The 12,207-nt window shown below is 60.6% G+C and overlaps 1 protein-coding gene across 1 annotated transcript; it reads left to right on the top strand.

Annotated features, from left to right (window-relative positions):
• Nucleotides 1–3,568: 3,568 nt before the first annotated feature.
• ARL13A (ARF like GTPase 13A) lies at nucleotides 3,569–6,960 on the top strand (the record flags this gene model as incomplete). The annotated part of the gene is made up of 7 exons (XM_041716281.2): nucleotides 3,569–3,864; nucleotides 4,501–4,606; nucleotides 4,677–4,819; nucleotides 4,894–4,987; nucleotides 5,169–5,343; nucleotides 5,665–5,766; nucleotides 6,055–6,960. Coding segments are annotated over 7 exons (993 nt in total), but the record flags the coding sequence as incomplete, so codon positions are not given.
• Between the last annotated feature and the right edge of the window lie 5,247 nt (nucleotides 6,961–12,207).

The following is a 12,207-nucleotide window of genomic DNA, read 5'->3' as shown; positions in this document are numbered from 1 at the left end:
GCTGTGTGGCTGCACTCCTCCCTGGCCAGAGGGACAGCTGCCCACCCATAACCTCAGCTCGGGCCCAGCAGAACTCACATCAGGGTGGGCTTGGCCCTCCTGCCCTCTCTGGAGCCCAGTGCGGGTTTCACCAGATTTGGGGTGGATTTTGAGGTTTTCCTGGCTGTTGATCCTGGTGTGTGCATTGGGAGGCGTGACCTGGGGCTGCCTCGGGCTCCTGGAGGGTTTTCCTGTCCTCAGCTCCAGTCTGACCAGGGATTTCGGACACTTGTTTTAAAAGCAGTGGCACCCCAAGTGTTCAGAGATGTCTGGAAAGCCATTGGTGCCAGAGGGAGATCAGATCCTGCTGCCCCTCAGGAAGCTGAGCCACTCCTCCTGACACATGGCACTGCCCTATTTATAGCACCTGTGGTCATGTTATAGCACATTCCTGTCCCTGCTGGGCTGTCCCCTGACAGTGCCACCCTAAACATAGAGACAAGAGCTGACACTCGAGCAAATCACTTCAGCCTCATGGGGCTAATTCTGCGAAAATCATCACAGCCGTGCTGTGAGTGAACCTGCCCCGGCTGCTGCTCCCTGCAGGCTGCTGGCACAGGCACAGACAAACCGGGCTGGCCACCAGGATGGGGACAGGGAGCTGCTGCCACTGCTCCGCCATCAGCAGCACAGGGGCGGCACCAAAGTCACCCCACAGTCACCCCAAATATCGCACCTGGCAGTGATACCAGAACAGCAGCTTCATCAACCATTAACCACACATGGCTGCCTGCCCACGGCACGGAACCGGGGCACCTCCCTTGCCCAGGACAGGCACTGAGTTCCCAACAGCACAGGGGGCTGGGGAGAAGGGCGTGGGGCTGGGGAGAAGGGCGTGGGGCTGGGGGGAAGGCCGTGGGGCTGGGGAGAAGGCCGTGGGGCTGCAGGGAAGGCCGTGGGGCCGTGCCCATCCTGGGCCCCCACCCCTGGGGCCAGGGCAGGGTCTCAGCATCTCTGGATCGTGGTTGGCACTCAGCTGGTGGAGGCAGTGCTGCTGCTGCTGGGTGGTTCAGCATGGACTGCTGTGGGCCAGCAGGTTCCCTGTTTGCTCCTGGGTACGGATTTTGAAGGACCTCATGTCTTTGTCCCTCTTCACTCCGCTTCCCCCACCTGAGCTCCTGCAGCTCAGACACCCCTGTGTGACTTCTCCACACACATCAGTGGCAGCAAGCCAGGGAGGGCAGCTCTGCCCGGGAGAAGAAGCAGGGAACCTGAGAAGCAAGATAAGAGCTTCAGAGCTGAAGATCCAGGAGCTGGCGCTCTTTTTTTCTCCACTCTCTGCCCTGTGGTCTGAGGGTCTCCAGCAGGTCCCTGCTCCCAGGCAGGCTCCTGCTGGGGCTGGCTGTGTTCCCATCTCAGGGAGATCAGGACCTGCTGCCACGCTTTGCCAGGGCACAAAACACCAGCAGTGAGCAGTGGTGTCCCCAGCCCGGCTCGGAGGGGAGCCTGGGCGAGCAGCAGAGCTGTGCACACCGTGAAGGGGACGCTCCTTGCGGAGGCTAAAGAGAAACAGCCTCGGGGATCAGGCAGGGAGAACCAGAGGAGCTGTTCCCTAGAGGAGCCCCTAGTTCAGCCCACAGGCAGCGTCCCCACCCCAAGGGACGTCCGGCAGTGAAGGGGACACGAGGCTGCAGTGGGGTGGGCGAGTCGGTGCCGCTGCAGTGGGGTGGGTGAGTCGGTGCCGCTGCAGTGGGGTGGGCGAGTTGGTGCTGTGCCACCCAGCGTGGCGGGCAGCCCCAGCCCGGCCGTGTCCCTGCAGCCGCTGGCCTGGCCCGACCCACCAGGATTAGGGAGCCTGCAGGAGTAAGCAATTCAAATCCAGATTAGATTTAAGCAGCTGCCACGCAAAGGGCATGTGAGCAGAGGCTGTGCAGTGGGGATGAGCAGGTGAGACACTGATGGCACTCCTGATGTGAGGGGCAGTGAGAGCAGGCTCTGTGCCCATGGGGATGGATTTTTTCTCCAGGTTTGGCTTGTGTGCACCAGACAGAAGGCAGCAGTGCTGTGCCGTGGCACAGGGCACCGGGAGGAGATGTTCCCTGCCCTGAAGAGAGAGCCCAGGCAGGAGGATGAGGCACAGGGACACGCTGGGCTGTTCGCTTGGTAGGTGCTGGAGAGAGGCCACCCCCCTGCGCAGGGCTGCAGACCATGTTCCACCTCTTCTCCCACTGCTGGTCCTGGCTGCAGGACATACAGGAGCCTGTCAGGTAGGTCCCAGGGGTGACATGTTTACCTGTGTGCTTGGGTGGTGAGGGCACCAGTGTGGTGACAGGGAAGGCCAGGTGCCCGCTGCAGGAGCTGTCCCCAGGCTGCTGAGCAAGGCACACGTGTGTCCCCACTGCCCTGCAGCAGGCAGCAGCGGGCAGGGAAGCAGGCTGGGCAGGGATGCAGTGCAGGGAATGGTTCCACTGGATTCTGGCTCTGCAGAGTCAGCAGCTCCCCAAGAAAGCTGGGGAGGATGCAGCAAAACACCTGCCTTGTTTGCATAGGCCAGAACATCCAGGATAATTCCCTGGGACAGCACTGCAAGGAGCTTTGTGGTCCTCTCCCTCCAGAGAGGACACCTTGCCTGCTGTAATTCTGGAGGTGGAGCCGTGCCACCTCTGCTGCCATGCAGCCTGGAAGAAAATGGCATTGCAAATAACTGTAGTGGCTTGTCCATGGCAGAGAAAATGCTGTTTGTGTGGCTCTGGTGGATCACGTTGCTGGAGAGCGGACAGGACTGGTTAGCAACAGGAAAAACACCTGAGTCTAGGCAGAAGCTCATAAAATCATCCTTGCAACCTTTCCCTACTTGTGTATATTCAAAATTTACTGCAAGGAAGCTGTAATCATTGACTACATACCAGATGAATCGTGCTGGCCTGTGCATATAATTGCTTAATCCTCTATGATTTGAAAATAAGTCCTTGCCATAGGAAGTACATGGACGGCTCTGCAGTGTGGGTGTCCCACGGTATTGGGGGGCCTCCAGAAGCTTTTGCCTGTCCTCACCCTCTCCCATGCACCAGGGATTGTCCCTGCACTTGTCCCCAGCTGAGACAGACCCTGTGTCACTGTCCTGCCTCTGTTCTGGCTGAAATGTAGCTGCCACGGGCAGTGTCCTCTGCCTGGGGGCCAGCAGCGGTCCCCGCTCCCCAGGGAGCACAGCCTTTTCCTGGGGTGCTCAACTGCTGCTGTTGCTCCCCAGGAAGGTGACCCTCCTTGTCATGGGGCTGGACAACGCCGGGAAAAGCTCCGTCATCGCGGCCATGGGGACAGGTGAGGGGCGGCACAGCCCAGAGCAGCCCCGGGCGCGGGCAGCAGCCTGGTGCTGCTGTGGCACCAGAGCACCGAGGCTCCTGAGCTGCAGCCGCTGCTCCGGGGACTCTGCGGGGCACAGCTGGGCACAGGCAGCAGCCTGGTGCTCCTGTGGCACCAGAGCACCGAGGCTCCTGAGCTGCAGCCGCTGCTCCGGGGACTCTGCGGGGCACGGCCGTGCCGGGCAGCCCTGGCAGTGGGGTTGTGGCTGTGGCACAGGGCACGGGCCGCTCCGGGGCCCCTGTGCCATCTCTCCCCGCTCTCCCTGCCCGCAGCGCTGGCCGCAGAGGTGCTGCCCGAGGCGCAGCCCGGCCGGAGCCGCCTGCGGCTGGAGCGGCTGGAGGTGACGCTGCTGGAGCTGCCCGGGGCTCCGCGCTGCCGGGGGGCCTGGAGCGGCCGGTACCGGGAGGCGCACGGGCTGCTCTTCGTGCTGGACTCGGCCGAGCCGGCTCGGCTGGAGGAGGCCCGCAAGGTGCTGAGCCGCGTCCTCAGCCACCCCGAGGCCTCCGGGAAGCCGCTCCTGCTGTAAGATCGGGGTGCGGGCCGGGAGGCGGGGGGTGAGCGGGACCCTGCGGCGGGGCCGTGCGCTGCTGCGGGATTTGGTGCCGGGGCTGTCGGGGACAGCGGGGACATGGGGACCCCAGCGGTGCTGGGGAGATCCGAGCATCCGCGGGGAGGAGGGGACGAGGGGCTCCGGTGCCAGGGCAGGGCTGGGGACATGCTCCACCTGAGCGCAGCCGGGCCGGGAGAAGCGCACAGCCTCCGGGCCGAGCCGGGCCGAGCCGGGAGAAGCACACAGCCTCCGGGCCGAGCCGGGCCGGGCCGGGAGAAGCGCACAGCCTCCGGGCCGAGCCGGGAGAAGCGCACAGCCTCCGGGCCGAGCCGGGCCGGGCCGGGAGAAGCGCACAGCCTCCGGGCCGAGCCGGGAGAAGCGCACAGTCCCCGGGCCGAGCCGGGAGAAGCGCACAGCCTCCGGGCCGGGCCGGGCCGAGCCGGGAGAAGCACACAGCCTCCGGGCCGGGCCGGGAGAAGCACACAGCCCCCGGGCCGGGCCGGGCCGAGCCGGGAGAAGCGCACAGCCTCCGGGCCGAGCCGGGCCGAGCCGGGAGAAGCGCACAGCCTCCGGGCCGGGCCGGGCTGACGCCGCTCTCCCGTGCCCAGGCTGGCCAACAAGCAGGACGCGGCGGGCGCGCTGCTGCCCTGCGAGCTGCCCGAGCGGCTGCGCCTGGAGCGCCTGGTGAACGAGAGCCGCTCGCCGTGCCGCATCGTGAGTGCGGGCCCGCCCCGCTCCCTCCCGCTGCCGCCGCCCCCGCTGACCCCCGCCCTCCCTCCCGCAGGAGCCCTGTGTCGCCGGGCGGGTCCCCCCCGTTAGCCCGGCCCGCGCCACCCTGCAGGGGCTGCTCTGGCTGCTCCGCGCCGCCGCCGCCGCCGCCCCGCCGGACCCCGGCCCGGGCCCGCCGCACCCCGGGGCCGCCCGCAGGTGGGTCCGGGAGCGTGTCCCGTCCCCCCGCCCCGCCGGCAGCGACTCCTCACACCGCTCTGCTCCCTCCGCAGGGACCGGCCGCGCCCCGCGGAGGATGCTCGGGAGGGCGCGGGGAAGAGCGGGGAGCCCCGGCCGGTGCGGCCGGTGTGCCGCCTCCTGCCCCCGGTGGGTGAGGAGTGAGTGAGTGAATGAGTGAGGAGTGAATGAATGAGTGAGGAGTGAGTGAGTGAGGAGTGAGGAGTGAGGAGTGAGTGAATGAGGAGTGAGGAGTGGGTGAGACCCCGGGATGGGACGGGGCCGAAGAGCAGCCCTGCCACCCTCCCCTCATCCCCCTTTCCCTGCCCAGGAGGAGAGCACGAAGGGCCCCAGGAGGAGGAAGAGGAAGGTGAAGGTGAAAAAGAAGGGCTCGGGGCAGCCAAGCCCAGCCGCAGAGTCGGAGGGACCGGGAGCAGGGGCTGCCGGGGGGCTGCTGCTCCCCAACAGGGTCGGGCAGGAGGAGCCCATACCCACCCCCCGCCCAGGTGAGAGGGGCTGTGGGCGGCTGCAGCTCTGCAGGGCCCCCAGAGCCACCCTACAGGGAGGTGGCCAGGCCTGGCAACGTGACAAAATATTGGAGCACAGGTGCCCGCCCCCTCCATCGGCTTTGCTTGCAGATCAGCTGAGTGTAGAGCCAGTCTCAGGAACACAGAGGGGAAGAAGAGAGACATCTGAGCATCTCCACAGGGGAGGATGCACAGAGGAGGACTGCAAACCTGCCACCGGCAGTCCTCTCAGCTGCTTTGGTGACAAAGGCACCCTTGCTCAGGTGTGTGGTGCCTGAAATTTTCTATTTCTCCATTCAGCACAGGGTATGAAAAAGAAAAAAAAGAAGAAAATCAAGAGTAAAATCAAGTCACGGGAACCTTCTCTAGAGCAGCAGCGTGAGGAGATCTCAAGCACCTTTGGTTGGTATTTCCCAGGACAGGTTTTGCTGAAAGCATCAGGGATGTGGCCCGCTGGCAGCGGGCTGTGAGCTGTGCAGGGACACTCGGTGGGTGCTGTGGGGACACGGGCACAGGCACGTGCTGCTGCAGGGCTGGGTGGGTGTTCTGCAGGCAGAGCTGCAGTGGGGCTGCAGGGGGGCACAGCAGTGACTGCCTGAGCCCGGCTGTCCGTGCAGCCCTGGCTCAGCACGGCTGCCAGCTGGGCCGGGCAGCTGTGCCAGCGCAGTGCCCCACTGCCCCTCGTTGCAGATCTGTACCGCCGGGCCATGCTGGCGCTGAAGATGAGGCAGCAGAAGAGGAAGCAGCCGTCGGCCATCGCCCCCTGAGCAGGGAGGCACAGCCAGGGCGCGGTCCCTGCGGTGGCAGTGGCACCCACGCTCCTGCACGGCTGCCAGGGTGCTTGGCCAGGCTGGCAGAGCTGGGAAATGGCTCCTGGGCCACAAACAGCATCTTTGTCCCCCGCGGGGCTTGAAAACCAGGGATCCATGGGGGAGCCAAAGGTGCCTGTGTGAGATGCCCCTCTGGCAGCCGGGCTGTAAATCCGTGTGAAAAGGGAGCAGCCGGCCCTGTTAGTGCCCTGTGGGAGATTTCTCCTAAACTCGGACTGCTCTGTGGAGGAGAGGGAGATCCGAGCACACATCCCGGAGGAGAGCTTGTCCCTGCATGGACCTGTGCCCTGGCAGAGCTTTTTCCCGGAGGAGAGCTTGTCCCTGCATGGACCTGTGCCCTGGCAGAGCTTTTCGCAGCTCAGGGCTGCACTGGAGCAGTGTCGGTGGTCCCTGCTGGTGGAGGGAGGGCAGCCCCAGGCGGTCCCTGGGGAGGAGAGCTCTGCACAACCCTCAGCCACATCTGGCAGGGCCCTCAGGACCCGGGCCACACGCTGGAGGAAGGTGACACCCGGTTTGTGCATCCTGCAGCCCGGCAGCGAAAATCTAAGTTCAAAGCTGGTGGCAGAGGCTCCATCCCCAGGAGCGTTCCTCCTGACGGTGCCATCCTTCCAGGAGGGTCCGTGGCGCTCCAGCCTGGCGCTCTGCTGGCCCAGGTGGTCCCTGAGGTGTGCTCAGCTCCGCCCTGAGAGGGCCAGCAGCAGCAGAGCCGTGCCAGCCAGAGCCGTGCCAGCCAGAGCCGTGCCGGCCTGGCTGCCTGGGCACAGAGTGTGTTCCAGAGCCGTGCCAGCCTGGCCGCAAACCATGGCAGCCCTTCCTCGGCAGGGCTGGAAAGGGAAAAGGAGAGGAACTGGCTGCTCTGCCTTGCCAGCCTGCCATAAAGTTCTGTCTGCCTCTGCTGGATTCGGCTGGTGGTGACTGCAGGGATTGTTTGTAAATAAACTGTGAATAGCAGCAGCAGAAGTTAACACTGCCCTGTAAATACAGCACTTGCAATTTCCCTTGTCTCGGTCTGGTGGAGCTCCCTGGGATGGGGCTGCTGTGGGGTAACGTGGGGACCAAAAACGAGATGGTGGCGAGTGGTGCCCTGCCATGAATTTCGGGTTTGCTGGAAGATGCTGGAGCTCCAAAGGTGCTGGAAGCAGGAAGCAGCGCCTCAGCAGCTGCTCCGGAGAGATGCATTTTCCATCTCTTGTGCATGGTACCAACAGCATTTCCTGCAGGGAGGCAGCTGGGCGGCACAGCCCTGCTTTGCATTTCAGTATTTGGATATGATCTAGCATATCCTCTGGTCCAGTTTCCAGAGAAGCCGACTCAGGAGCCTCAGGGTGGGCAGAATTTTGTGCCTGGTCCCACCAGCACCGTCGTGGTGCCTCAGCCTGGGCTGTGGCTGCACTGCTGTGGAGTGGCGTGTGGCTTCTGCATTCCTGCAGCTCTCGGTGCTGTCACTCAGGGACCCAGGCAGGCAGCAGCAGCTCTCTCCAGAGCCTGGCTCCCTCTGAGCCTGAAGGATGGAGAGAGTGGGCAGGAGGGAGGAGTCCCCACTCTGAGCTCTGCCAAAGCTGGTGACCCTTTGTGCGCTGCCAGGAGGAGCTGAGGAGATGTTTCAGCAGGTGCCTGTGGGAATACACCTCCCACCTCCTCCCACCAAGCCTGCTTTGCACACTTGGATTGGTTTCTGATGCTTGCTGTCCTACCAGGATTTACAGAGCAGACTGGAAGTTGAGTAGTGAGACTGCTGCTCTCTTTCGAAGAGCACTGCTTGGTCAGTGTTCAAAACACTGCCAAGTCCTCCTGGACACCACCAAACATCCCACTAACCCAAATTTACAGAGGAAGGAGCCAGCAAGTGGTTTTTGAGAGCATCTCAGACGCTGGAATTTGAACACTGATTTAGGGCAGTAAAGGGAATGAATTGCAATTGATCCGGGTTAGTGGGTGTTTGGAAAGGCAGAAGGAATGGGTCACATCCTGTGGGGTGCCTGCAGGAGACTCTCATTCCCCCCAGCCATCTGTAAATGCCATCACCTGCCCTGGGCATGTAACACCCAGAGAAGGGGAGGGGGTTCCTGGGGTACGGGCTGGGGAGGGGCTGTCACTGGAGCTCTCCCTTCCCCGCTCCATGAAAAAGGTATAAAAATGAACTAAAATAAATCTCTCCCCAGCAGGGCAGTGGCTGGGGGGGAAGGTGAGCAGCCCCTGCTCCTTGGCCTTGCTGTGCCGTGGGAGGCACTGCTGAGGTGAGTGAGGGCTCTGCCGGTGCCACTCTGCTGCCTGAAAGCTGCTTGTAGCATGTACAGCCTTAAACAAACATGTCTGAAGCAGGTAAGTGGATTTTAAACCTTGGAATGGGTGTTAGGCTTGTTAGGTGGGTGGAGAAGCTGGTTGCTATGTACACTTTCTCCTGCTTGCAGGTTCTACCCTCTGACTAACTGGGGTGGGCTGGCTGCCAGCATGCTCTGTGGAAGTTTCCCAGCTGAAAAAGTGAGCGTTGGGAAGTGGCTCAGCTTCCCAAACCCAAAGCCCAGAGCGCTGGCACCGAGCAGCCCTGGGCATGAACAGCTTCCCCAGGTGGAGGTGCCCTGGGATGGCTGCAGGGGACAGGGTGGCCCCAGCAGTGGGTGGCACTCAGCAGCAGCGCCTTTCCCGATGCTCCTGCCCGGTGTGAGGAGCAGCAGTCAATGGGCAGGTCTTGCCCCAGCAATAAATCAGCTCTCAACCTACATTGGATTAACGAGACCTTCCTGGGGCTGCAGTGACTCTAAAGGCGAACCTGCAGCGCCCGTCCGGCGTGGGAAGGACCGGGACGAGCGGTCCTGGATCTCCATGGACTCCATGGGACATCGGATGTACCATAAAAATCCGATTGTGCGCTGTTCGGAATACACGGAAAGCCGATTGCTTGTTTTACAGACAGCTCTGTATCCTCCAACCGGCCACACGATGGCAGAAGAAGCACAGAACGCTGCAAAAATAAGTGTTTAAAGGGAAAAAAGCCCACAAGGCGGGGAGGGTTAGCGCGTCCCGAGGGGAGTCCGGCCCCACCTCCTGCCAGGGACCGAACTCGGAAAAACCATCACCTGAACAGCCAAAACAAGGGCAGCGGAACGATTTTGTGAGAGAACTCAATGGATTTCCCCAGGCTGTGAGGTGCCCAAGGCTCTCCCTCGGGCCGCTCCGTTCTGCCCTGCTTGCAGCCTGCCCAGCGCTGTGTACTGGATTTCTTGTGTCATTTCTGTGCTGACTGAAGTGGCCATGGGCTCCAACCAAGCTGTAGGTGCAAAGTTCCCCCTCGGAGAGGGAGCCGCCCCTTGTGGTCCCTTCTGTTAGAGGTAAAAATCATCAAGCCGAATGTAATAATTAGTAAAAATAGGTTTTTATTTCGCGACCAAGACTCGGTCGGAGATAAGCACAATGAAAAGGTCGGTGCCGGAGCGCTGGGCGAGCACAGGTCCGACCTCGGGAGCGCAGGTCTGCTGTTCACCCCGAGGGTTCGCCCAGCAGCTCCTACACCCCCTGTTCTGCCTGAGACGGGGTTTTTCTCCTTTTCAGCACTTCACATATTCATGTAGTTCCTTTGGTCCGGGAAGGATGTACGCCCATCAGGGAGTTACGGGATTTGGCATTGGGATGCGCATTCCTGATGGCTCTGGCTATCTCATTCTGAGATATTTATTGAGCATTCATCATCTGGGTGTTCCTCGGATCGCCTTGGAGAAGCATCCATCTCCTTGTGAGCCACGGTTATTCGTTTGCAAATTAACTCCTTTTCTCCCTGCTGCGGTTTGGAAATACCGTGAAGAGACCTTCCTGTCCCCGGCTTGAGAGCTTAAGGGAATTTACAGGAATATTTCGAATAGAACATATTTCATTTCTGTTTCTCATATGCACGAATTATTCAGAATACACAGAACCATCCCTGGGCAGGGCACGCCTGGCTGTGCCAGCACCGCCTGTGCGAGGCTTTAAAAGCTGCATTCAGCCAAATTTCCCTCCTAAAGACACCTGTGAGCGGCAGAATCGCCACCAGGGCAGCAGTGGGAGCGTGCAGGCGGCTCCAGGCTGTGCAAAAGCCCGGTCAGGGCTGTTTGCTCCCTCTCTGCGGGGCTGCTTTCTGCTGCCCCAAAACCTCTGTGCCAGCAGCAATGTCACCTGCCTCGGTGTCCCAGTGAAACCCTGCCTTTGGCTCTCCTTGGCAGGGGTTAAGTCAGGAGATGGATGGATTTAACACTCAGGTTCACAGCAGGATACTGTGGCTCTGCTCTGGCTGAGTTTGGGAGACCAGACACTCACCTGGGAAAGGGTCTCTGTCCCTGGTGGCAGTACATTAAAGCTAGTTACCTAACGTTTAATTCTGTATCACAGCCCAAATCTTGCTTTTTTTGCTTCTAATCCCAGCAAACCTTAAAAAAATTAAGTAATTTCAAACTAAACTGGGTAGGGGCTGCAGTTTGTATGGCACAGGAATTGCAAGGACAAGTGCAGCTGCGTGGATTCTTGTGCCGGTGAGAGCAGCTCTCCTGATCAATTAATTCAGGTGGAAGATGAGGAGCAGCTGTACCTGTGGCACCGTACTGAGGAGAAGAATGGAGCTATTTTCCTGTGGGCCAGGCAAACCAGATTGCCTTGGCCTTTGGGACCATGCAGGGGCCTAAGCCCGAAGGCTGCTGGTGCACTGGGCATGGCTGGTCTGTCCAGCACCTACCACAGAGCCCTGCGACAGGATAAAAGTCTGAGAACAACAGCTCCCTCTTCCAGCCCACGCAAACAGGCCAGAAAAACCCCAGGGAAGTACCCAAACAGCGAGGCAAAGGCTGCAGGGGAGGGTTGGTGCTTTGTGGGGGAGGGAGCAATACAGCCAGACTGGTTCGGCATTACATAAAGGTGTTTAACAATTGCCATTCATTATTTGAAAGTGCCTGGCATTGTTTGCTGGTTTCCTCTGTTGTGGTTAGGCCTTTGTGAGGAAAGGTGAGGAAGGGCACAGCTGCAGAGGGAACGTGGGAAGGCTGTCCTTGGGGTGCAGGTGAGTGCCTGGGGAGCTGCCCTGCCCTGCAGGGATGTGCAGCCTCCGCTGCTCCATCTGCTCGCTGCCCTGGGAGAAGGGGGCTTAAACCCCCACAGGCTCCTGCTGTCTAAACCCAACACCTGCCTCCTGTTCTGCTGCTGGGCTGCCTTAGAGGTACCTCAGCCTGTGAAACTGCCAGCCAGTGGCTCCTCTGCAGAGTAAATGTGACTGGGCTTAGCCTCAGTCAAACCAGTATGATGCTGTTTCCACTTTAGAAATGCAAAGTGAAAAATCCGTGTGTTCTCCAGGCCCCTGGAAGCTCCGGCTGCTCTCCAGCCCAGCTGTGTGCCACCAGGTGAGTTTTGCTCCGTTCCCAGTAAGAAGCTGCTCTAAAACGGGAGCGGTGCGAGCTGCTGGAATGGCAGGGGCACCTGTGCTGGGGGGAGGAACCTGCCTGCCCTGGAGCTGCTTGGAGCTGGCAGCCAAGGACAGCACCGGGAAAACTCCCCGTGCTGAGGCACAGGATATTCCTCCAGAAAAGCTGCTTTATTTCTAGGTAATAATGATGTTGTAAACTTAATGAAAACATGTCGATTTTATTAGGGTCCACGTTGTCTTTTTCAACTTCATGTTGAAAACATTTGAAAATATAACAAAAACATGTCAATTTTTATAGGTTACATCTCATCTTTTTCAATTAGATGTTGAAAATATAATGAAAACATGTAGATTTCGTTAAGAGTCCGGGGAAGGGGATGTGCTGTGCCCTCAGCTGAGTGCTGGGGAAGGCTGGGGGCACAGGGAGAGCTCTGGCTACGAGGCTGGAACAGGCTGGCCTGGCTGAGCCACGCGTGGCAGGAAGAGTTTCTGGTGAGGAAAAGGACCCAGAGAGTCTAAACAGCTCCTGTGGTCAGTCCTGGCTGGGGAAAGTGCCCCGAGGTGTGTTTATGTTGGCTGCTGGAGCGTGGTGACCCTGCCTGGGGCTGGGCAGCCGAGGGCAGGACTGTG

This window comes from Taeniopygia guttata, chromosome 4A (assembly GCF_048771995.1).
Source record: "Taeniopygia guttata chromosome 4A, bTaeGut7.mat, whole genome shotgun sequence".
Taxonomy (NCBI): Eukaryota; Metazoa; Chordata; class Aves; order Passeriformes; family Estrildidae; genus Taeniopygia; species Taeniopygia guttata.
Note: the sequence above shows the minus strand (reverse complement) of the source record. Positions and strands in the feature narration are given on the sequence as shown.